Source organism: Etheostoma cragini, chromosome 21, assembly GCF_013103735.1.
Source record: "Etheostoma cragini isolate CJK2018 chromosome 21, CSU_Ecrag_1.0, whole genome shotgun sequence".
NCBI classification, from domain to species: Eukaryota; Metazoa; Chordata; class Actinopteri; order Perciformes; family Percidae; genus Etheostoma; species Etheostoma cragini.
The window spans coordinates 18864535-18890419 of record NC_048427.1 but is presented as its reverse complement, the minus strand read 5'-3'; the positions used below and the strand labels follow the sequence as shown (position 1 = coordinate 18890419).

Below are 25885 nucleotides of genomic sequence, written 5' to 3'. Positions count from 1 at the left end.
AACTTTTAAAAACACGTCAAGACACATCTTTTTAGACAAGCTTTTAACTCGAAATATGGCTTAGTATTTCGTGTGTTGCTGTTTTTTTTGTTTTTACTGTAAAGCACTTCTTGTCTGTGAAAGGTGCTATATAAATAAAGTTTACTTACTAACTTACTTACTTACTTACTTACTCTTGTTTCCATTGTTTAGCAAATTCGTGTTTTTAGGAAGCAGCAGAACAAGCCAAAAGTGGACCTGGCTGAGTTTATGAAGTATCTGTCCGACCACTACAGCTGTGAATCTCCCTACGAGCTGGGTATCAGGATACACAGCCTTGGGCTGCCCATAGGGGTAAGAGACATGACAAAACGGATTCATAAAGATATTATTGCACAACTTTACATGACGGACGTATGCACAGCTTTGTTTCATTATTTTAAATCTAGTTTCACCCTTTTTTTGTCTGACCTTGTCTGGTAATTAGAGTTTAATGGAATGACATAAATATTGATCAGTTTACTCTTCATAGAGCTTTAAAATTATTTAGACTAAAACTAGAAAAAAATACAGTTGAGGTTGTGTATAATTCACAGCTTTATAACAATCCCTCTCCGTCCCCTTCAGACCTTAATGAAGGTGAGTCGATGTGAGCACCAGATAATGGAACGAGCCAGAGAGGTCATCCAGAAAGAGCTGGAGGATGAGACCTACGAGCGGCTGAGAAAGATAAAGAAGACCGTGCTGGAGCCAGTACAAGGAGCATCTTCCTTCTCCACGGGAAGCTTAGACCTCAGGAAGAAGTACGCTTCTATGACGGCAGCCGAGGTAGCGCTGGCGGTCTTTACAAACGCAGAGGGGGTGTTCAGTCCCAGGATGGCTAAGGTGGGTTCTAGACACTGGCAGATGTATTCTATTACTGAATCCCATGCTTGCTCAGATGCATTAAAAGAGCTTGCTCATTGGCAGTGTCACTTTTTTGGGAGCTCAATGGTTATGACACACTGCTTTTGTGTTGTTAAATTATGCTTTAAGCTGCTGGGTGTTAATTCGTAGAGTTACAGTGCTGCTTTCTAGTTCTGAACTCATTTAACAAATGTCACCCTTAATGTCCTAATCCTTAATAAAGGCGTAGGAAGAAAAAAAGTTAATTTTAGCTGATGAACACGGCGTAGATTTAGATTTGGGGCTTAACTCATCTTGATAGCCGCCTACTTGTACATGTTCTGGAATTATCTTTATCCTGGAGAATTTATTCAACTTATCTGCCATCTACTATCAAAATAGCTGTTCAGCATCCTGCTGGATCTGCAGCGGAGGCTCCTGTATCTTTTCCCAGCTGGAAGGAGGGAGAAAAGGTCATGGGAAGGGTATTTTATGATGTTGACGGCCCTGCTAGCACACCGCTGGTTATATACTGTATCTCCAGCAGGTAGAGGAGAGGGACACTGATAATCTTGTTGGCTATTTTCACAATCCTGTTCAGTTGGTTGTTCTCCAGGGCCTTACAGCCGCCAAACCAGGAGGTGAGGCCATATGTTATGACAGATTCAACAGTGCCGCTGTAGAAGGTGGTAAGGTGGATGGTGGGTAGACTGGCCTTTTTCAGACACCGGAGAGAGTGGAGCCGCTGGTGGGCTTTCTGCACAATGGCTGTGATGTTAGTGAAGAAGTTTGGGTCAAACGCCAGATGGAACCCCAGGAACTTGTTGCTGTTGACTGTCTCCACAGCGGCGCCACCAATGGTCAGTGGGGTGTGATTGTGTGTTAACGCCCCCCTGAAGTCGATTACCATCTCTCTTGTTTTGTCGACATTTAGGAGGAGATTCTGTAAGCCGCACCATGATGTTAGCACCTCTACTTTCCTGTTGTATGCAGACACATCATCATTGCTGATCAATACTGTCATGTCGTCAGCAAACGTTATGACACAATTGGTTTTAAAGCTGCACGTGCCAGAGTCCACCCCCAGACACCTCAGCTTTTCCCCTCACAGTTGTGGAATGATGGTGTTAAATGCTGAGCTGAAGTCTATGAAGAGTAGCCTGGCATTGGTGTGTTTTTCCTCCAGGTGTGACAAGGCGAGATGGAGTGCAGTGGAGATGGAGTCTTAAGTTGAGCGCTTAGCTCTGTATGCAAACTCCAGCGGGTCTAAAGCTGCACGGAGATGGCCCTTGATATGCTGCAGGATAAGCCACTCAAAACATGTCATGGCTATAGGTGCAAGAGCCACGGTGCAGAAGTCATTTAAACAAATCTGGTTTGGCTTCTTAGGCACAGGAATGATGGCACTTCTAAGGCAGGTGGGAACCACACCATGAATAAGCGAATTGTTGAAGATATCTGCAAAGATTTCTTTGAGCTGCTCAACACAGCCCTTCACCACACGCCCAGGGATGTTGTCAGGCCCAGCAGCATGGCACGGGTTGACCCTGGAAAAGACTAACTTCTTGTTGGCTAATAATGAGGGTACCTGTGCCTTATTGCTGCTTTTGACCTAAAAGCCTGCATAAAAGTCATTAAATCTGTCAGAAATAGTGGGGTCCGTATGACTGGCCTGTGGAGGTTAAAGTCTGTGATTGTGTTAAAACCTTGCCACAGACGCCGTGAGTCTTTATTATCCATGACGTGGCTGTTAAGCTTCTGCCCATACAGCCTCTTTGCTTCCCTGAAGCCCCGGGACAGATTTTGTCTTGCAAGCAGTTGTTTTTCTTTTTTCTATTGCTCCAATGTTGTTGTCAAATTCAGACTCCTCCGTCATGCTGGCTGCTGCTCTGCACTTGTGTACAGATATTGCGAGACACTTTTTACCTCAATGAGAATTCTCGTCACACCTCTAGTGTAGGTAAACATTTAAAAAATGTTCAGTCCCCCTGGTTCCTATTGCGATAGTATCACATCAGCCCAACGCCAAATGGAGCCAGGGGTGTAAAGTTGGGGGGCCTCTTACCTACTTTCTACCTCCTTACTTCTGTTGCCCGTGCGCAGACCCCATTCTTTTTTTTAACTCAGCCTTCATTTTGATCTTAAACATACACCCATAAAGTTTCGTGACTGCAATTTGAATGGAAAAGTTTTAACTGTGAAGGAAAGTTTTTGATGTCATTCAAGCAACACTAAATAACTTCCCGCCTCTTCGGTCCCACAACCGGTTGGAAGCGGAATTGTCCATTACATTACATCATGCAAGTTTGACAGATGGGGTAGCAGATCTGTAGTTCGAATGAGACATTACGACAGTGGTAATGGAAACTTCCGCTTCCAACCTGTAAGGGGCTGAAGCGGGAAAAGTGCTTTAGTGTTGCTTTACATTTTTCTTTAGACACAGATGTGGTAATGCATGTTTAAAGCAAAAACTATGTAATGGAATGCTTTTTGTGTTTACAAATGAACACAAATAAAATATGATGTACTCTAGAGAAACTTTTATTTTACTCAGTGAAATAATTAAATGACTCAATAGTGATTTTTGATGTGATACCATACCTTTTGTTTAATTTCTAATCCAGCACATCCAGAACTTCCTGCTGCAGGTGTCAGGTAACCGTCTGGCAACAGCTCTGTTTCAGCTGGCCATCTGTGGAGGCTCTCTGGCTGTCCCACAGGACCTGGTGCCCAAGGATAAGGCATCCAACACCACCGAACAAGCTAAAAATGAGGACAAACCCACCACATCCCTCCCCAGTGAAGGTATTAATGCAGGATATAGTGTTTCTGCCATATCATATTAGCTATTCTGATAATGTCTACTATTGATGTATCTGGTCCACATTAGTTTATGATTTACTGACATTTCTGCCCTATGTTTTACAGCCAAAGTGAAACAGTACCTTAAAGACAACTTGTCCTCTCAGCAGTCAGCCTTCACTTTGGCCCACTTGGCCTCTTTGGAGAAGAAGTTGACCAAACACTTCCAGGTCAACAATTTCCTCTCTTTACAGCAAGGCAACTTTCTGGAGTACCTGGTTAAACACATTCAGGTACAAGTTATTCCATCTCTAAAACCGTTTACGCTAACTCTCAGATTCTGTGAAATAAATATTTAAGGCATTTAACATCTCCTGATTTTGCCACAGTGATAAAATACGAATGAATCCTGTTTTTTGTCTCTGGTTGTGTGCAGCTCCTGCAGGACACACTGGGGTCTACTTTGCTTCTGAGCAGTGGCAGCATGGAACTTGTGGGCTGTGGTTTCAGACCCACCAGACAAGATGTGTTTGAGTTCATCACACAGTGTGGTGACATAACGTCCACTGATCCAGATGAAGTGAGTCATTTAAAGAATGAAAAAAGTTTATAGATATACTCTGTGTGTGTGTGTGTGTGTGTATATATTATAATGTTATAAATTATATATGTTATATTATTAAAACTACCATAAAAACACAATGATAGAGTACCATATAATTATAAGGTGACAACAATGTTCTACACACTTGTAAATTCATTTTTTGTAAGATTGTTTTAAGCACGGTTAATGTACATTTACATTTTGCCAAGTAATGTTAGCTGTATCGGTAGTCGTCTAATCTAATGCTGTGGAATGGAAGTTGGTCAGCTAAGAGACTAAAGTAGCTATAAGAGTGGACAAAAGCCCCGGGGACATCCACAGTTAGCTCCCAGCCCAACTTTAGCAACCTGAACCCAGCCAGTACAAACCCCAGCGCTGGGTGCTAAGGACGGGAACAGCAATAACAGAAAGTTTGGGGAACATCAGATCCAGACTGCTGGGTCTGGTCAACATAGAGCCGCCACAGTGGCACACCCGACGTCTGCAGTCCGCCCCAGAGATTCTACCCTGTCCCACTGGCGAAATTAGTCTCCCAAAGACCGATAGAGTAATGTTGCTACACAAGTACTGACAACATTCAAGAAGGGACACTGACATCTGAAATATATTTTGATCATGAGGTTTTAGGTGCTGGTTAATGTTAGCTTGCTTTAGCCATCACCACAAATACATTGTAAGTAATTAAATAGATACTTGTATAATTGACAATGGCGGTTAACAATGAAGACAACAACTCCCTTGATCCCACACAATGTCATCATAAGTATGCGTTTACATTACAGACTGTTTATTTCCATGCCTTTGCTATTGACATGGTTTTGTTATGATTTCTTTGTCATCTAAGGACAAATTGATGTAGACTAATAGATGACTAACAGTTAACCGCAGAAATTAATAACGGGATTTTAGTCAGACAACAAAGCACAGCAGCTGAGATCTAAGGGAGAAATCCCAAAATATTTCCTACAAAACCCAGATCATCAACCCGGTTTGAAGGCAAACAAGGTTTTGACCTCCACGAATGGGGGATGGCTATACATAATGTACCTGTAAAGTTAATGTTATAACCGGTGAGAGTAACGTCAACATGCACCCTACTTTTCTCAGCTCTCCCACATTGAATCAGCACTGAGATCCCACTACCGGCTCCGGGACAGTCGTGACCTGGGCCACGGCAGTCTGCAAATGCTGGCTGGCCTGGTCCAACGCCAGAGAGGGCTGAATGGAGGAGGCCAGAGCCAGGTCTACTATGAGTCGGCCCTGTTTGCCAAACGCAGCAATTCAAGGTTAGCAGTGAATTATCAGACAGACAGGCTTTCTGTTACAAGCTAAGACAACCCCGATGACATCAGAGTTATTTTTTTCAAGCTTTGATAAGGTCCTTCTAGAGCCACAAAAGACATATTGCAACTGCTTTCACAGCCTGTAAAGTACTGGTAGAATGCTCCTTTAATCGCTCCAACTGTTGAATCAACAAGGCTAGGTGGAGACCAGTAAATGGTAAGACCATGTATGGTCCAGCCGGAATGTGATCTAAAATGCGTCCACCAACATTTTTTTCATCTGCCTAAAAACTTGACATGAAATTTGATGTGGTTTTGAGAATCATGTGTCAGTTGGTTTTCAAGATATTTTTCTAGTAACTGAACAACTAAGTTTTGTCTCCCAAATCCCTCCCATGAACAGTGTTGAAGGTGAGTGTGGATCAGTGGGACGCCTAGGTGAGATGTCCAAGGCCCACGCTCTGAACAGCTTGCTCTCCTGCCCACTGCTAGAAGATTTAAATGAGTGGAGCCAGTGGGAACTGATCTTCAAACCCCTTCATGGCTCTCTCAAAGATTTCATTGAAAGAAATGCAGGTAGGTGTTTGTGTATAGCAAGATCCTTTATTGAAAAAAATGTAGTCTTCCTGTGCAGGGAAATTTTAATTCTGCTCAATGCCCCTTAAACATGCCAAAATCTTTTTTAGAGGATTTTAAAAATATTTTTCATACTTGCAACACAGCTAATACAGGCCTGGCAGCATTGGAGGTGGCACCAGGTTTGCTCCTCAGGATCACCACACACACAGGAGACAAGCATTTCTCCAGTGCAGCCATGGCCCTCAACTCCGTCAGCACAGCTGGCCATCTGGTGTCCATGGTAGTAGCTGATGGGATTGTCAATGCTCCCACAGCCCTCCTGGCCAATCACATGCAGAGCTCCCTGGCAGCAGCTGTGGGCAAAGAAGGTAGGGATGCATCAGGGCTGATTTAAGTTCACTTTTAATTTCTTGCTTTTAAATTAATTCGAATGCCTTTCTAATTTGCGTCTTAGAAAGGAAATATGAACAGCTAGCATAAGCCATTATTATTAAAATGCAGCATGATTGTGTCATCATTACTAAAATAATATTTTTGTTCCTTAGATTTTTCCCAGTCTGAAGAGGATGTGTCATGTTACAGCAGAGTGGCCAAATTCCTCTTGGCATGTTTGACACGAATCCCCACTAGAATCTGCCAGGCTCTTTTGCAGCAGGTTAGTCACAGCACATGGTGGGATCAAATAATATACCTAATGTTATTTCTGGATACATATTCTGGTTTTGGTGAAGTGTGTTTTTGATTTTAGAGTAAAGATAATAAGAAAACAGTCCACATATAGGTTGTTAGAATTATCCCATGGCTCCTTTAAGCAACATTGAGTTTTTTAACCTAAAGGGGCAAAATGTAATACTGACAGCTAATGTTCAAAATAGTTACTGCAGTACGAATACTAGAAAGAGTTGCCACGTCCGGACCACTGTTCTTGCACTATGTAACCTGTAAATTTGTGAAAGGTTGCACAACATTTTAATGTGTCCTTGTCCAAAAGAGGGCTTTAGCCTGTGAATATAATCTGCTCAACCAAATTGCTAAGGATGTGGTTTTTTATCAGTCTTACAGTTGTCATGCCATAGACTTTTCCAGCAAGCCAGTCAGGTTGGATAGATAATCAGCTTTTTGAATTATTGGTAATTTTTTGAGTTGCTGTTTACTATCTTCTTTGTTTGAGCCTGTTTAATTTTCTATTCTCTTTAATTAATGTTTTATGTCATCCTTGAATTGTTTCTGAAATGTGCTATAAAAACAGTCCTTGGCCTTTACATCAGACACATGATTAAACCTTTCATTGTCATCCTTTATCATCACAATCATATTTTTTTTTTACATAATTACCAACCCTATGTTGAAGGAAGTGCATTCCGGTTGTAACTCTAATCAAGAAATGATGTGGATGTTCTTGTGTGAATGTTACTTCCAGGTGTTTTTGGAGCCTTTCTCTCTTGTCTTGGGCCAGGCCAAGTCTAAACAGGTCCTGGTCACTGAAGCTCAGTCTGACCTGAGGCACATGAACTGTCTGCATCGGCTTGGTATCCTCCTGGGTATCACAGACTGGGTCAAAGACTACCATAAAAAACTGAACCCACAACAGACCCAAAGCTGCAACACACAAACAGCACCTGTGGAACAGGCCAAGGTCAGAATACAAGTCAGAAAAAAAAGAGAAAAACAGTACGCAATTGGATTGGATGGATCCTGTTTGAAACAAATATAAACACCAGTGCATTTGTTGTGCTTGGACCTTGTACATATATTGCTCTAAACCTATACAGTGTTGACTACAGTTATCTTGACTTATCTTTTATACATTCTCAGCAGCATCAGTGAAATAAACAGAGCAATAATTGGCTCTAGTGTAACTGGCAAGTGATCTCTGCTTAGTGTGATATTAATGCTGCACTAACCGTTGCTTTCACGGGTTAAAACGTCAACCGTCACCATGACCTGATCCTATCAGCTGTCACCAATTAATTCCACATGGAACTTGACTACTTGCCAAAATGAATCTCAGCAGCCGGTGTCTGTACTCAGCCAAATATCATTTGAAAGGGAAGAACATCCACTTTGTTACATTATTGTACAACCACAAGTGGAGCATTTTGTGTTTCCCCCACTACAAACCGAATGATCGAGATATTCTCTCAGTCAAACCTTGATTCATGCCATACCAATAGTCCAAGCTTATCAGTTTGATAGTTCTGAATCTGGACCTAGGAGTATTTGGATAAAGTTAATTGTGAAAAAGTTTGCCAAAGTCAATATGCTACTGTCATTTACATAAGATGTAATCAACATTATGTTACTTTTTTATATTTTTATTTTTATTATGCTACAAAATAAATTTTTATAACAAAGAAAATGTCTTTTGCGATGATTTCAGTTCTATTTTATGTTATTTTCAAGTTGGATTCAGATTTGAAGTTTTAACACTGAAATCAGATTCAGATGCTATAATATATTTAGATTGGATAAAATGTTATCAAACCCAACCCTAATTGATAAAAAAACTACAATGCTTACTTGTCGTTAGATATTCATCTTTAGTCATCAGTGATTGAAGAGTTAAATCAGCTTAGCCCTGCAGCTTATGCACACTGTATGTCTAATGTAAAACAAAGCAAACAGATGATGATTGGCATTGGCTTGGCTTCTAATTTCCTTTTCTTTTTGTCTTGTCTGCAGCCTAATTCAAAATATCCTGAGATCAACAGTCTGTCAGCTCTAAATTTCAATGAAGATGAGTACCTTGAGGATAACACAATGGACAACAGCTTTGCCTCTTCCCATCTCAACCAGAGCCTCCAACAAGGTGATTGAAAGTAGTACTCTACCACAGCAATGTACATTTTATTTTCTACCAGTTTCCCTTTCTATCATTTGATTGTAATTCATTTTTACTTCTAGTCAATGGCGAGAAAGACGTAGAGGTTGAGGATGTAGAGGATGAAGAGGAGCTGTATGAGTTGGCCTCAATGCCTAACGGTGAAACTTCAGACGTCAGCAGTGGAGCTGAAGGGAGCCAGGAACAGTCAGAAATGTCTGATTCTGATGGCACGGATGCTGCCAGCTGCCAATCAACAACCACATTATGCCCCCAAAAAGCCATCATTGAGGACATAAGGTTTGTTATCATGTCGTCTCCTTTTCCTACGCAATGTCCACCAACGTATGATGATTTTGTTTCGCCAAATATGGTTCCCTAAATGTATAGCTGATCTATACTTTGTTCTTCTGTATCTTCTTTTTCTCTGACAGGAAGAATGAATTTGGTATTGGTGTGGAATTGACCGCTAAAGGCCAAAAGCTGATGCAGGTCCAACAGGACAGGCTGGGCCGCAGTTTAGACCGCCTCTCCACTGAACTCTACAGCAAAGATACACACTTCGTCCTGGAACTCATTCAGGTGGACAGTTTTTTTTTTTTCAGCCACAAGGCCTCGTTTTGTCATTGATAATGTCCCGCTTTGCAACACACAACAGATACCTTATTCATTGTTATTAAATTATTTCAATATCGATTGATTCAACATCAAAGATTCTTTTGTAAAGGTTTCCAAAATTGTCTCAGTGGTTCACTAACCTGTTTAAATGAGCCACAAGAATAATGGTAATTGTAACAGTATTGGACAAATCCTCTTCAAACCTGTAGGGGGACCGAAGAACAAAAGTGCTTTGGTGTCTACTGTAAAGGTGCTGGTTGACAAGCAAGTAGCTAATGATAATCAATGCTTGGTCTATAGCGTTAGATAATTCTTGGTGGGTAACATGAGAATACACCATATTTCAACACTCTCAGTTATTTTTATAATGATTGCTTTGACCACGGTTCACAACTCTGGGCTAACCTGCAAATTCATCAGTAAAGTTAACTGTATAGATAGACGACTAAACTGATGGTAATGTAGTCAGCTAGCACACCCCTGTCTGCTTGCCTCACTCTCCCGGCGCTGCGAGGCTTCATTCGGGATGAAAGCTGACAACAACCCCGGGGATACATCCACAGTCATCCCCCAGCCAGCTAGCAACCATCCATTATTATTACAGCCCTGGCCCGGGGACACATCCACACTTATAGCAGTTTACTGAACTGTCGAGAAACAGACCCAGGCACTCGAGTCAGAACAGAAGCCATTTGCAATGTTACACTTTCATTAGCAAACCCCGGTGTCTTATAGCCGTCTTTGTAGTTAGCTAAAACCCTGACAAAAGGGGGATAAGGCACAAAAAGGACTAACACTAATATTAATTTCAAGATTTGGTAGCATTGGATCTGGAAAGGAAGGATAGCTCTGGGAGTTGGAACGCAGGTGTTGTGATTCTGCCTTCACATTCACGATTTTGGTTTAATATTGCATATCGTTACAGCCCTAGTGATTAATATATTGTAAAAGTAAAAACCCACTTGATATTTTTATTGACTCGGAAGATGGCTTTCCAGAGTTTCATGTCTTTGTAGTTAGTTTAATTTTAATTACAGTATGTCTAAAAATGACTTATTATGACCTCTTTTTTTCCATTTTTCAGAATGCCGATGACAACAGTTACCCATCAGGAGTTGGTGTCATTCCAGCGTTGGCCTTTGTGGTGGAGAGAGACAGCATCTCCGTTCTCAACAATGAGATTGGCTTCCAGGAGACAAACATCAGGGCCATCTGTGATGTGGGTCGAAGCACCAAGGGCAAACACAAATATGGATACATAGGTAAGTATTGAAATGATGCCTTGAAGGAGCTCAGAAAGTCAAGGTTCATTGTTGGAAGTTTCCACGCTTTTGTCACCAGAGGATGTACTGAATGTATGAAGTTAGAAAACGTGACCTTGTATAACATGGTCTATTAATTATCCTGACTGTTCTACTGCTCATAGGTCAAAAGGGCATCGGCTTCAAATCAGTGTTTAAAGTAACAGACCGTCCTGAGATTCACTCCAATGGTTTCCACTTGCGCTTCGACAAGACCTGCGGCCCCATGGGATACATCCTCCCCCACTGGACTGAAGATGAGAAGCTTCTAGACTCACAGCTGAAGGACATGCATCAGCACAGGTTGGATGATTGATAAATAGTAGGCTTTGACTGGTCGTAGTAAGGGAAAAGTACAGATGTTAAAAATATATCTATATGGCAATGTGACCTGTCAGCTGCGTGAGTATGGGGTGATGGTGGTCCCTTCTTAGGGCCATAAAGAATTGCCAATAAACCATCCCAGAATGCTATGTGGAGCAACCAGACCGTCCTCCGCAGCTCCCCAGCGTACGGAGTTTTCTAACTTCGTCTCTGTATTTTTTTTCTTATCAGCTGGACCACTAAGATCTACCTTCCTCTACGCTCCGAGAGCCATCAGACCAGAAACCTGTTTCAGGACGTGCACCCATCCCTGCTTCTCTTCCTGCACCGCCTGCGCTCCATCACAATCTACAATCAGGTAGCTCTTGCTATTACCTGTTTGCTGACATGTATTTACGCAAACAAACATAGTTTACACCAATTTTTCAATTCTAAAACAAGCCATAAAGAATCATCCGTTTTTCATAAATCCTTGTCTCTTTCCTTGCAGAGTGAGAAGCGTCTTGTGTCAATGACTCGGAAAGATCTGAGTCACAACGTGTTAGAGGTGGAGCACACAGAGGGCACTGAGCGCTGGCTTGTGGTCAAAACTATGGTGCAGCCCAAGAAGGTAATACAGAAACACATCTCATCTCAAATCTTTCTTCTCATTTATTCTTTTCAAGCACAAGTACGATATTTAGATCTCAGAACAAGAAGTGGACATCTGTTCCTAAATGCCATCCTTCCTGGGAAATAAATAAAAATGTAGCTTTGACTTTTTCAGACGTGCTCCTGTGTTGGCACTATATAACTGTTCCTCGTTCCGTAAAACGCTTTCCTTTGCTGCGTCTTGCCAGATGTTGTCAAAACTCTCTTTTTTTGGCCGGCCAGATCTGTCAGTCTGAAATGACGCTATAATCCCTGCCCCTCTCCTGCAACGTTACCTTTCCATTTCCCATAAGCATCTACCAGTTACCAGCCATTAGGTTATGTAAGAGAAGAAATGAAGCAGAGTGAGAAAATATGTTGGAACGTTCTGTGCTCTAGTTTCCCAACAACCATTTAACAAGCCCAAATATCTTTTTCTGTGATATTGCGTGTAAGCTGTTGCATCTGTTTTGACATTGACTGTTTTTGTTTCAGATCAAAGAGGATGTTGAGTCTACCGAGCTTGCTCTGGCTTTCCAGCTTGACAGCAACATTACAGAAAGTGACATTGTATGCCAGCCACAGAAACAGCCTGTCTTTGCTTACCTGCCCCTTCGCAGTTTTGGCTTCCGTTTCATCATTCAAGGTGAGAAATTGTTTTGAATTATAAAGCTATCCATTAATGGAGACAGTTCATTTGATGAAGAAGAAATTTGACCGTCACTTGGTACTCTTTCTGGTTTCAGGGGACTTTGACATCCCTTCTTCTCGTGAAGATGTTGACAGAGACAGCTCATGGAACCAGTCGCTTCGATCTGAGATACCACAGCTCTTCCTCCAGGCCATGGATGTCTTCACTGTAAGACCATACTGAACTGTACTGTACTGTGTGTACTACAGTATTTACTATATATCTAGTAATTTACTAATAAAAAACTAAAAGATCAAATGAGATCATGATGAGATGTTACGGACAGGAAACCTGATCATTTTCAATAAAATAAAATAGAAATAGAATGTAATAGAATGCAGCATACTAGAGAGAAGAACCAGGATAGGACAAGGACATTGAAGAAGAGTATTGTGTAAGTCATATGGTAAGTTCAGCATAATGTGCTAATGCTTTTGTTCATAATGTCAGTGGCTACTCCTTTCTTGGTGTTTCATTGATAGTGCTGCGACACATCACATGGGCTTAATGGTGACACCTGGGTCCCAGGTCACGGTCATGTTAAGCTTTAAGGCTCTGACACACCAACCCGACGGCCGACCATCTGCTGAAAAGCCAGTCGGACTGATCATTCATTCAAGACGAAAACTGGAAATGACTAACGCGACATGTGGGTCTGGCTTCTCCTGAATTTCAAAGCCGGCCATAATTGCTGCTTGTTTGGAATCCAATCTTGTAATTTACCAAAATGTGTTTCTGACAACATTTTAAGCAAGATATAGGCCATGCGGTTGCTGACTGTCTGTTTTTTGATCAACAAAGGTCAGTTTGAAACATTTTCATCAGATTTTGAGAGGTGTTTGTTGCACTCATCTCGCTTGTCATTTCCGGTAAGTGTTTTAACATTAGTGCACCGATTCACTAGTCAAGAACTAGCACTACACCAATCAGATTGGTCATTAAATTCGACTGCCCACTGGCCGATTCAATAAGTCAAATTGGCCCGATTATAACCAACGGCTCCTCCAACTGACAACGGCACGGAACACGCCAAACAGACTTGAGTTACCGACCTCACCCTACTGACTGTCCTGCAGCCAATAACTGGGTTGTGTGCCTTTACCTTGTAGCATTTGTATTGCTCAGTAAGGCCGTTGACAGGCAGTTCACTCAGCCCTTGGCTATTGTCTTTGTTAAAACCAGTGTTCTTTTTTCTGCTTATTATTATTCCAGGATCACCCAGAGTTCAAGGGGCTGAAGGGTCTCTCCAAGTTCCTGCAGTTTGTACCCTTGCCTGATGAGGTTTTGGACTTCTTCAAGCCTGTTGCTGGAAAGATTATTCAGATGCTCAAGGGCAAGGCATTCCTGCCTACACTCAGCTCAGGTATTACTCACACATGCAGGTTGTGAAATTTTCATATCTCACAAAAAGGTTTCTAGTATACCAATGCTGTGAGTTTAGTTTTGGTATATTAGCAATTAAAAGCATTTTATCTCTGTGAATGTTCCTCTATCTATGCTTTCTCTCCCAGATGGTAAGGTTGTATACAAGCTGCCTTCCCAAGTGGCCGTCTGTCACGATGCCGTGATCCGTGACGTGATTGGCGGAGACGAGCTAGAAAGGCATCTGTCTCTGTCCTATCTCCATCCGGGTTTGAGCCCTGCACCCCCCTCCTCCCTGCTCACACACCTAGGAGTTAAATACCTGCGGGGATCTGATGTTACCACAGTAACCACAGCCATGGCCAAGGAGCTGATGGGAGGCATCCATTCAGGTGTGACGAAAGGAGGAAGAAGGAAAGGGATAGAGAGGGTGAAAGTCAATCCATGCTGCTTCAAATAAGGGCAGAACACAATTAATTATAACTGCTGACAGAATGCAATATGTGCAATAGATATTTTTGGCATTTTCCTGTAAGCCAATTAATGATAGAAACTTGGCATTCCTATATATCTATGAAAGCGCCAGATACATTTGCTGCAAGCTATCACTTATAAAACCCATGCTGTTACAGCCTTGTAATATGTGAACAATAGCATGCAGTATGGCCACCGTCAAATCTTTTTGCTGTAACATTTAGTACTGTAGCTCAACCCCATCTTGTTTTTACTGATTCCTTTACAAAAGTAATTATTTTAACATTTTTAAACTAAACTGGTATGATTCTAAGGGCCTGCATTAAGTTGGCACACACCTTTTCATTTTGTAATAAATCAACGAATTTCTCTGTAATGTAAAACAAAGTATATTTTCGGCACCTGTTCCAGATGACGGCCTGCGTCAACTGGCCAAGCTTTTGGTTTGCAACTTCCGAGCTCTGGAGCATGGCTACGGGGAGGCAGACTCTATCCTGCAAACCCTAAGGGATCTACCCATAATCCCCCTGGCTGATGGACGCATGGTGGCACTAAGCGGGGAAGGAGTGTTCTTCCCAATTGAGGAAAACAAGACCAAAAAAAAGAACGCTCAAGCTCAGACAGGTAATTTCACTTCAGTGTATCCTCTACTACTGTTATATTATAATATAGTTATTTATTTTGTAAATATCTCTGTGACATCACGATACATGACATGTCTTGGTGATTATTTTTTTGAGTGTCTATTATCCCTCACAAAGACGATTCCTGTTTTTGCAAGGATTTTATTAAGATGCTGCATTTTTTTGAATAGACTGTCTTTTTTCAATTATTATTTTATTCTACATTACACTATTTCAATGTAGATCTAAGGGTACACCTTTTGTGTGTGTGTGTGTGTGTGTGTGTGTATTTAAAATGTTTTGTTTTCCTAGGAAGCTAGACGGTTTTATCACCAAATGAATTGCTAAGATCTCACAACAAGACAACATTGCTAAAAATAGGTCCAATACACGGTATACAGGGTTATGTAGAATTAAATTTACACGTGTGCGTTTATCTTATTATCTTCAGATAATTACTACCCAGCACCTGCTATGAATCTTGTGTGCATGTGCCTCCTGATTACAAAGTGCTAAATCAACCATGAAAACAAAACAAGAAGAAAAGCAGTCAGAATATAGTGCAGTATACTTTCACAGGTTTCACAAGTGTCCAGTTTCGAATAGTAAAATACACTGAAATACTATAGTTGCACAAATTGAGTTTTGGTGGGAATTCATGATATTAAATATTATTAAAAATAGCATTTAATTATTTTTTACAATTGAACTTACATACTCAGATAAACTGAGATGGTATTGAGACTAAAACCTAATTTTCCAGTGTCTAAGAAGTGATAGAAACCGACTTTTTTTGCTTGCTTGCTTTGCTTTTTTGCTTGTCTGCTCTCTTAGAAGTCAGCACATTCATAGACATTTAAGGCAGCGAAGTAGGTGTATTGTAAACTTCACTTCTCACTAAGAATAAGCCGACATACAGCGCCTCATATGCCCACCAACCCCATGTTGTGCGTCATCGCATTCAAAAACAGTACCCAACCAGAGGTTTAGAATACCAAGCATGAATAATTGATTTTCACACTCTGATGTAAGCATCCTGCCACTGCAGTTGGTTGGCCTTAATAGTCATGTAACATAGATGGTTTTGTGTCTTTATATGCAACTCAAAGGGCTTAAAATGTGGCCTGCTTTTTTCTGTATTCTACCTACACACTCTTTATCATCTTGTTGAAGTGATTTACATGAGAAGCACTAACGTTTGGGGCTGGATCCAAATATTCAAATATTTGATTGATTGGTAGGTATTTGATTTTCAATTTTGGGATTCAAATATTCGTTTTTTTGTTGTTGTTTTTTTACCTGCATGCAGGCTAAAATGTATTGTCGGATTAAGCTGCGTGCTAAATGTCTGCTGGCTGCTGGCTAATTTATGCAGCGGTCTGTCCCGTTATATTGTCTGGTGTTGTTTTCAGGTGATTTGCTGAAGGTAAAAACAGTATTATGTATTGCTGTCAGTTAAACGTGTTATTAACATAACACATAATAACACATGTTGTTGCAACATCTATTAACGTTAGAAAAACTACAACACCACACCGGATCTACCTAGACCGGAAACAAAACAACCGGCACGCCACACACACGGCGTTTGGACTTGCGAGCCGTCTAAAGAGTAACGTTACGCTTTGAGTGGATGAAAAACGCTGATTCTGAATGGAAAGTTTCCTTTTTAAAATGGTTCCATTGACAAGACTGAAGTGATCTGAGTGTTTTGTTATACCACTTGATGGCCAAGCACACAGCTGATGCCAATCCCCCCCTCAAAACATTTAATATTTGTTGTTTTGCTAAACTGTACTGGTGTTAATCCAACTCTCCTCTCATGCATTCACTCATGTCTTTTCGTAGGCCCTCTTTCTGCATTGTACAATGATGTAAGTGTAGTTCACCCCTCTCTGCTGAACTGTGTGGAGCCTCTGGAAAGTCAGCAGGTTCGGGAGCTGCTGAGAAGACTCGGAGTTCACGAACTGGAGCCTCAAGAACTATTGGAGCAGCACATCTACCCTTCAATACAGAACAACAAATGGAAGGTACTATATTGTATAAACAGGCTCAACTGTCACAGAAATTATTTTGTAATGCCCATAATATTTGGCTTAAATATCTCTGTCTTTCTCTTGTCGGCCTCTTTTTTTCTTCCCATTGTTCCACTTATTCCACCACCAGTTAAAGCCAGAGTCTGTGGTGGTGAGTTACTTGGTTTTCATCAAGCTGCATTCCTCCTCTAGCCAGCAGTTCTCAGACTTTGCAGTACCCGTCCTTACCAGCAGGGGTCTGCTGTGCCCGGCCAATGAAAGGGTGCACTTCTCTGAAGAGTACGGCAACATCAACCTGCAAAAGAAACTGCCTGGTAAGGAGAAGCACACAATTCTTAATACAAACCCAAATGCACCGTTTGTAAAATATTGACGCAACTGAACCCAAACCTTATGGAATAGCTAGCTAGCTATTGCTCCGTGTCCATGTGGGACCTGGAAAACAAGCTAAAAGATGTGAGAAAATTAGTTTGTGATTATGTGATGGATGATGATGAAGAGTCTGAAATCAGAGTTCAGATTCTCTTTGAATACTTACATATTCCAGCATTGTACAGTTTAAGAACAATACAGATAATACGCCCAGTCCCATTTTGGACAGCCATGGCTTACTCAAATAGTCAGTTACGCAGATTTCTGTAAAGGTGGTTATCCGTTTTACTAAATAAAAAGAGAGCAGCTGTAGTAACGTCTGTAAAAAATCTGCCTGCTTCCCTGAAGTCGCCCATGTGATAAATGTAAACAACTACCGACAAAGCATGTGAGCAACTGATATCCAAACAGAAACATTGCACTGCAGTTCTTTCAATCTTAGATTTTCTCATCTCCGTAGACTGTTTCAGGTCTAGTGTTTTCCAGATTTAAATGTCTTATACAACATGTCTTTATTGTTCTTCTTCCTGTTAAGACTTATCCTGTCTACTTCTTCCTCAACTAGGCTGTGATTGGGTCTTGCTGGACCCCTGCTATGTGCAGACAGACGACGATGTAGCAGGATGGAGAAAGCTGTTCAGCACCCTGGGAGTCAGAGACGGTCTCATCATCCGCAAAGAGAGACAAACACTCACTGCTAAAGAACTGGTGAGAAGGACATCCTTGAACTGTTACCTCAGCTATTTAGGAATTATGCTGTACTCATGTTGCAAAAATGCTATTATACCAGCACAAAAAGACCAGACCAAGGTTGTGACAGCCTCACCTTTTGAGCCTGTATAATAAAAGGCTATGGATATGTTTTGTAAGGCAGAGTTTGACATAAGCAATGGCCCGTGGGGCCATTAAAACAGTATGTCTGGCAAGTAGTTTGGCCAGTCACTTGCCTGAACAGGCCAGAGAAAGAATGAAAGAGTTGTTGCAGCATCAACTCAAACTTAGCTGCAGCACTTGCTGTTTGCTGCTGTCCGCTCTCCTCCCAGCAAAGAAGTCTCCTAGAAACTGGGATTAAGGCGTAGGGGCCGCAGGGTGCACTAATAATCACAAGCCAACATTAGCTAACTCCAAAGTTAGCTTCCTCAGTGCTCAAAGCTCTCAATCATTTTGCATTCATTTCAAAATGAACTCTTAACATAGCCCAGTAAACATAGCTGGGGAATATTCAGGTTACTGCAATATGAACACAAAAAGGAAACACAGATTATTACTAATAACAATAATTTTATTCTAAATATATGATATTTGCCTAATCAGGATGTCTACTCGTTGTTGTGGCAAATTACCTATGTTGCATAATTTAAGAACAATAACCTATATTCACAAATTATATAACAATAGTGATCAACAGTTACTCTTTTTTTTAGCCAAAATACACAACATTAATTCATGATGACAATTATTGACATTGGAAGTTTGAATAGTGAGTGAAGGCAGCAGTTTCGTAGCCTTGACACAGTGAAATTCCCTCTGGCCTTTCAACATGAATTAAAACAAGCAATACTGTATTAAAACTATAATTCAATAGTAAATTAAACTATTTGAAAAAATGTTGTTCCCCTTCTTTTCCCCGGGGCAGTTAAAATATACATGTTGCCAGAAAAACCCTAATTTACTGGCCTGGGGGAAGTGGGCAAAAATGTTATGTTGGACACTGCTAAGGACACAATATTTATCGGTTGCATGGACACCAGAGGCAGAACAAAATCTTCCTGAAGGACGCTGCATTAAAAACTAGCTGTGACTCATCATGAGGAATAACAGTGATTAAAGGATTTAGGTGTAACCAGTGTGAGTCACACAAGGACTAGAAAGACAATAGCTGCTTTGAGTATGAGCAGAAAAAGCAGGTGACTGATGGGACCCATCAGACATTCCTGATGCCTGTTTTAGCCTGGGCTACAGCAAGCAGGGATAAAATGTGGATTTCAGTGTAGACATCAGTCATTATGGGACTTATGCTGCCTTCATGCAATAAAGGAACAATTTTATTTACTTTAGTCTTGTTTTTTGGTGCAGATGCTTGGGAATTAACTCTGATACGACATATTAATTGCAAATGAATATAAAGGAATTGACTCTTCTTGTTCTCTTCCCCCAGGCGTCCTGTCCCTGGTCAGTAGAAAGTGCAATGTGGCACCAAAATCCAGGAAAGGGCTTTGTGCTTGATGACTACCCCTGCGAGGAGTTTCATTCCCTGGCCACAGCCCAGCTGCCTGGCCACCTCCTCCTGCAACAGAGAATGTCATTGCTGGAGCTTCTGGCAACAAACTGGGACACAGGGTAAGGTACACACACACACAGTCCTATGTTATGTTCTGTTGAGTGTCCCATTTGAGATTAATGTGAGTTCACTAGGTGCCTGTTATGTTTCGGAAACCTAATGGCCGGAGAATGCCTAGGTTAATGGCTTTGGGGTTAGTCAGGGTCAGTTAGTAATCCCCATCATTTTTACTGGAGCTGGTAAGTGATTAAATGTTCTTCTCTCCGAGAGAAAAGCGGTGTCACATCAGCCTTTGATTGGGTTTAACGTCGACAGAGAGATCAGTCTGGGGATTAATTCATCTGGATTTAGTTGCTCTTAGCTCGGACCAATTTTGTAAGTTACATGCCTTGTTACATGGGGCATTAAGATCACTAAGGCTATGTTCAGACTGCAGGCCAAAGTAACCCAAATCCGATTTGTTTTTGCCCACATCAGACGGACAGTGTGAAAAGCGAAAGTTACATAGCATCCGATCTTTTCCAGTTATGATTTGGGCCACTTTCAAATGTATTCCAAATCTGTTACAGGTCGGATTTAAAAAATAATGTGACCTAAGTCTAAAATTCTGACATCCCTCTAGAGTGACCATAGTCATAATTCTACGCTTTTCCGTAGACTTTACATGGCGGAAGATGCGTCTATATATTAGCGAATACATTATTCCAACTTATCAGTCCGAACACTTAAATAGTCCTTATATAAATACATATTTTTAAAAAGTTGTAACATGCACTAACAGCTGGATCCAGAGCTTTTCAACGAGGCATAATGAACGCGTAGCATAGACCCAGGGGATAGCGCCCGGCTGAGCCGCTCTGCACTGCAGGCTCATATCACAAACAATGGCTATAAGTAATCATTTTGTGCGTATGTATGTATTGTATTATCTTTTAATGCATTGTGTTGTTGGATCCCTGAAGTTATATGATCAATTATTAAATGTATCTTGTCAAAGAAATTGTTTGCTGAGAGGGGTTTGAAAGTTTGTATTAACCTATTCCAAACACTATCTATATTCACCTTTCCTATTTTTGCAGACATCACTACTCTCAGTACCTCACAGCTCAGGTGATTGACAGTGATGGACAACCTATCAAAAGCACCAAGTCCTCCTTCTACCATTTCTTGTGTAATCTTGAATGGGTACCTGCCTATCGCTCCATGGAAGGAAATCAGCAAGAGAGACAGTACCTCTGTCCAAACTCAGTCTACCTGACCTCACCTGAAGTCACCAGCCTGCTGGGGACTCATGTCTGTTATGTGGACATAGACCCCAGCGAGTTTAGCAGAGCTCTTGGTAAACATGTATTCTATGGTTCTCAAGTTAGTGGCTATCCTATAGTTGCTGCAGGCTATGTTTAGTCAGTTACATAATGAACAATCTGTGAGTCACTGTATTTTTCCCTCTTTCAGGAATGAGAAAAAGTGTCTCAGTGGACGATCTGATAAACTACTTGAAGAAATGGTGTGTCAAACCAAAAGCAGATGACCAGGAGCAGAGACTTACTGAGGACGAGTTAGAGGGGGCAAATTTCACTTCCACAGTTGAGCACATCCACAACGTCTACACCTATCTGAATAATAACTGTCCCCAGAACAGCCTGAAGGATTTGTTCCAGCATACCCCTGCTGTATTCATAGAGTACAACAGGTACGTTGTTGAGTGTAACAGCATTCCTTTTCAGATTATTGTCTACATTTTGTCCCTTCACGATTTAAACCTTGCTCCCAGGCGAGATGAGTGGTGCTCAGGACGTTTCTACCACCTAAAGGAGGTGTGCTGGAGTGACCCGACAGCAGTTTTCAAGCGCTACAAACAGCTGACTCAGGCACCAGACAGCCTTGTCCAGCAGCCCAAAGTCCTGGCTCCCTTCTACAAACCACTGGATGGCATGAAATTCTTCTTCACCAAAGTAAGCTCTAATAAATTACCTACATGTATAAAATGTTTTTTGACTCATGGTTTGTAAAACTCAATATGCTATGTTTGATTGACCGATTGTTAAGCCCCCTTTTGCTTAACAATGTCTGTCCATGGCTTAAAAAAATAAATACTAGTGCTGTCAAACGATTAATATATTTAATCGCATTAATGTCATAGTTAACTAGCAATTAATCACCCATTTGTATCTATTCTAAATGTCCCTTGATTTCTCTTTGTCACATTTGTTTCTCATTTTAATGCTCTTATCATCATGGAAAAATGGATCAGTTTTCTTTGTTCTAATTTCTTTTTTTTTATTGAAAACAACATTGGCATAAAGCCTACTCTAGTGTTCAATTTCACACGTAACATTCTCACTTGGAGCAAATAATCTCTCACACAATGTAACACTGTCCATCAATAAAAGGGTGAAAAAATACTTTGTCAAGGGGGGGGGGGAGAATTGGCATCAGCTGTGTGCTTGACCCTCAAGTGGTATTTCACACTGGACGTGCTGCGATGATAGCTCAGTTCACAACAACAAAGCACAAAGATTACTTTGGTCTTGTCAGTGGAACCATTTGGCATCTTTTAAAAGGGAAACCATTCTTAATCTTTTTGGTGTCCATTTCAGCGTCTCACGCTCGCCATCCACTCAAAACATAACGTTACTACTCTTTGGCCGGCTCGCAAGCCCAAACAAGTGTGTGCGGCATGCCTGTTGTTTTGTTACCGGTCTAGGTAGATCCAGTCAGGTGTTGTAGTTTTTGTAACATTACTAGTTGTTACAACCATTATCTTAATACATCCATGGTAAAACAGGATGTGAAAAAAACGTTTTCTAAAGTTTGCTAAGCCAAAAAGAACATTAATCTCGTGATAATAAAATTGACACCATTAAAATGTGTTTGTGTTAACATTATTAATAACGTGTTTAACTGACAGCACTAATAAATATCTGTAATGGCCTCACCCCATACATGAGGAGCAGTGTCTTTGCAACCCCAGGGTGTCCCTTTCCCACATAAAGGAGTCTACATCTGATGTCCATGATAAGGCTCACTTAAGGTGTACTTATGTATAAGATAGTTTTTCCTAGGGCTGCACGATTATTTTGATCAATATTGAGATCATGATTAAATATAATTTTATTTGTTGATGTGAACCAAAAAAAGATTTAAAGTCACATGGGCTATTTATAACGGCTTTTCATATCCATATTATGCTACATTACATACTGCTAGTCTTAAGTTGTATGTTGTATGTACATACAGCTGCAACACATGTAAATGAAAATGAGCTATCCGAAATAAATAGACTCTGATGTATTTTTAAAAGCTCCATCATTTGTTTTCAACAATAACTGATTAAAAGAGCTAGGGAGAGAGAGGGAGTGCGATGGACGTACATGCTACGCACAGAGTGACGGGTCGAATGGCGGGGCAGCAGGGTTGCACACGTCGTGTGTATGAAATGTCTGTATCTTCACTGCGCTGCATTTTTATGAACTATGATATTCTGGCCATGGGTCACATCTCTGGCCCAGGTCTAGCAGCTCCGTCTCACACGCTGTTACTCTACCAACTGAAGTTAGTTGCATTCAGTAACTTTTTCTGACTGTCTACATCTAGAAATTAAGCTGCGTGGTGCAGGGAACAACTCTGACTGGCACATGATCAGACAGTTGTTTATTGAGTGGTAGATTGGCTTTAAAAAAAAAAAAGAGCGTTCTAAATGACGCATTTAAAATATTGCTAAATAATGCTTTTTTGATCTTGGGAAGCCATTTTGATAAATTGTGCAGCCCTAGTCTCCCCTGAATACCTCTAATACATGTAACGTTAGACAGCCAATCACCAGTTTCTGGCGTTAGGTATTGACATTTGGTATTGAATGATGAGGCATTTTCCTGTACTCTATACCAAGGAGGCAATTCGGTCGGTGCCAAAAAACTATTGAAGCAGGTTCTTCTGCTGTCTCTGTTTTTTTAATGAACTGTAATCTCACTGTTTGTAGCTAATTTTAAGACTAAACTACAACATTACTAATGTACACTATGCATATATCTGTTATTACTGATCTTTTGTATAGCTGCTGAATGTGGATCTCAGTCCCAAAATGAAGCAGTATGTTGGCTTGTTGGAACTGATCTGTTCATCATCTCCCATACCAACTGTTGAAGTGCTACAGGATGTGTCGGTGCTCTATGCCATACTTGGTAAGGACATTTAGATTTCCAGTCTTTTGCTCCACAGCGTGTCTCACATTCTAGTGACTCACACATTTCTTAACTTTTTATGTCCCATCTGTCTGCAGCTCATTATCTAAAGAGATAATGAGTTCAACAAATGTAAGGTTTCCTTCTTGACTAGCTTGATTTGTTGCAGCCTGCCTGTGCTCCCTGACTTTAGATATAATATAATATATTTTTGTTTCAACAGCTCAAAAGTGTAAAATTCAAGTATTTGGGGACCAGGAAAACATCACTGAATTTAGTGTCAATCCTGGCTACTGCTCAACATTGAAGGGTGAGTAGTGCATACACATTAGGCCAGTATAAAAAATGATCAAATCAATTTGATATTTAGTCAAATTCCAAACTAGTATACCTAATTTTACAACCAGAACTTCAACTAGATATAGCAGTTGACCCAGCAGTTGCTCCCGAGTGGAACAAATTGAGACCAAGAAAGCCCATTATTAAGAGTGTAGCGACTCCTGTCCACTTGCTGGCTGTAATTCGCCTCTAAGCTAGTTTGTCAACCGCCAATCAACAATATTTAAGAAAAAGAAGCGGACAGTGAAGCTGCATCACTTGCTGAGTCCACTATGTGGCCTTAGAGAGCATGCACTTAGCATACATCATGTTACTCTTTATCAGTTGTAGACCAGACAATGTAAATTCAACAACAAAGGCAGTAAAGATGAAGCCTGCTAGCTAGTAAACATGGATGTAACTACATGTAAATACATGCTTGCTTGTCAATGACAAGGATACACAGACTGTTTTGGTAGGAAACATTGAATACAAGAAGAATACAAGAAAACTAGACAGGCCACCTTTAATGATCTTCAAGGAGAAGTAAATGGGAAGGGGCATAATAATATGGGGAAAAATACTAAAAGCCTTCAACTTACACAGGCTGTCCTTTTGCCTTATGTTCAGGTATGGTGTCTAATAAGAGGGTCTTCCCCACCAAGGATAACTGGGTGAGTCTTGCACGCAAACCCATGATTGCTGACAACAAGGAGTTGGAAAAGATCTTTAAACCACACAAGCAGATCTGTCTGCTCAACCTGCCACCAGCAGAGAAAAGGATTGCTCCCAAGAGCAGGACCGGGAAGTTTGGTACGCTGCTGCTACATCATTTTTTTTTTTTTTTTACATATAGTTAACAATGTTAGATTTATACTTGATTACTTTTCAGCATGCCCAGTAGGAAGTATGTCCATAACTACACCCAGGTTGAAATGGAAATTCTGAATGTTGTTTTACATTTGCCTCCCAGTTCAGACAGTGCCGGGAGAACGAGCTAACACCGTACTCGCCTTCAACGATGCGGACCGATCTTTGTTTCTGGAGATCTGTGGGATCCGTCAGCTGTCCCAGTGTGTCCAGACTGAACCTCAGACTCAGAACCTCAGACCCTGTCCGTCCATGCAGGCCATGGTTCACTCTGTGATACCCTACATCCAGAGGTTCCTGTACCACCACGATGAGCTGGCTGAAGTCTATTCAGAGCTGATTAACAACAACATTAGAGACAAAATCAAGCGACTGAGCTTCTTACAGGTCAGAAAGTTACACCCACAAAGTTAGTTTGAAGTAGTTTAAGACCTCAAGGCTCAAGTTCCTTTTTGGTTAGTTTACTAAAGACATAATCGGACCGAGTATGGGAGAATCTCCAATAATCATACCCACCTAAAGGAAATATATTTATCATTAAGGCCCTTTCCACAGCAGGAACTTTCTCTTTCCTACATACTTGTTTACAGGTAGGTCAGCTGTACATTCGCTACCAGCTGGATGTTGCTGACAGTGAGGATGGGGTGGTGGAGGTGCAGGACGTTATTTGTCTGCTGAAGGACGAGAAAATCCTCTACATCCAGAAAGATCACCTCTCGGCCAAGCTGGACATCTGCAGGTTTGTGTGTGATGTATATTCCAACTCTCATCGTCATGAATACCATTTTTTTTACGCAAAATTGTTTGTTTACCGCCATTTAATTGCCCGATAATTACACATGGCTGCT

The 25885-nt window shown here is 41.1% G+C and overlaps 1 protein-coding gene across 2 annotated transcripts in view; it reads left to right on the top strand.

The window, feature by feature from the left end:
- wu:fj29h11 (protein NO VEIN) overlaps positions 1 to 25885 on the top strand; it is a 44136-nt gene that overhangs the window by 12079 nt on the left and 6172 nt on the right. For both annotated transcript variants that reach the window (XM_034861284.1, XM_034861283.1), the window contains exons 8-41: positions 193 to 333; positions 607 to 864; positions 3489 to 3669; positions 3793 to 3959; positions 4103 to 4246; positions 5378 to 5556; positions 5957 to 6129; positions 6276 to 6500; positions 6678 to 6787; positions 7553 to 7768; positions 8815 to 8941; positions 9037 to 9253; positions 9388 to 9535; positions 10656 to 10833; positions 10998 to 11175; positions 11428 to 11554; positions 11687 to 11806; positions 12322 to 12472; positions 12573 to 12685; positions 13730 to 13880; positions 14029 to 14271; positions 14765 to 14977; positions 16825 to 17006; positions 17143 to 17326; positions 17950 to 18092; positions 19543 to 19724; positions 20745 to 21004; positions 21121 to 21358; positions 21440 to 21620; positions 23723 to 23849; positions 24073 to 24159; positions 24798 to 24980; positions 25141 to 25424; positions 25628 to 25776. In XM_034861284.1, coding sequence (XP_034717175.1) covers positions 193 to 333; positions 607 to 864; positions 3489 to 3669; positions 3793 to 3959; positions 4103 to 4246; positions 5378 to 5556; positions 5957 to 6129; positions 6276 to 6500; positions 6678 to 6787; positions 7553 to 7768; positions 8815 to 8941; positions 9037 to 9253; positions 9388 to 9535; positions 10656 to 10833; positions 10998 to 11175; positions 11428 to 11554; positions 11687 to 11806; positions 12322 to 12472; positions 12573 to 12685; positions 13730 to 13880; positions 14029 to 14271; positions 14765 to 14977; positions 16825 to 17006; positions 17143 to 17326; positions 17950 to 18092; positions 19543 to 19724; positions 20745 to 21004; positions 21121 to 21358; positions 21440 to 21620; positions 23723 to 23849; positions 24073 to 24159; positions 24798 to 24980; positions 25141 to 25424; positions 25628 to 25776 — 5960 coding nt within the window. The remainder of the gene's footprint in view (positions 1 to 192; positions 334 to 606; positions 865 to 3488; positions 3670 to 3792; positions 3960 to 4102; positions 4247 to 5377; positions 5557 to 5956; positions 6130 to 6275; positions 6501 to 6677; positions 6788 to 7552; positions 7769 to 8814; positions 8942 to 9036; positions 9254 to 9387; positions 9536 to 10655; positions 10834 to 10997; positions 11176 to 11427; positions 11555 to 11686; positions 11807 to 12321; positions 12473 to 12572; positions 12686 to 13729; positions 13881 to 14028; positions 14272 to 14764; positions 14978 to 16824; positions 17007 to 17142; positions 17327 to 17949; positions 18093 to 19542; positions 19725 to 20744; positions 21005 to 21120; positions 21359 to 21439; positions 21621 to 23722; positions 23850 to 24072; positions 24160 to 24797; positions 24981 to 25140; positions 25425 to 25627; positions 25777 to 25885) is intronic.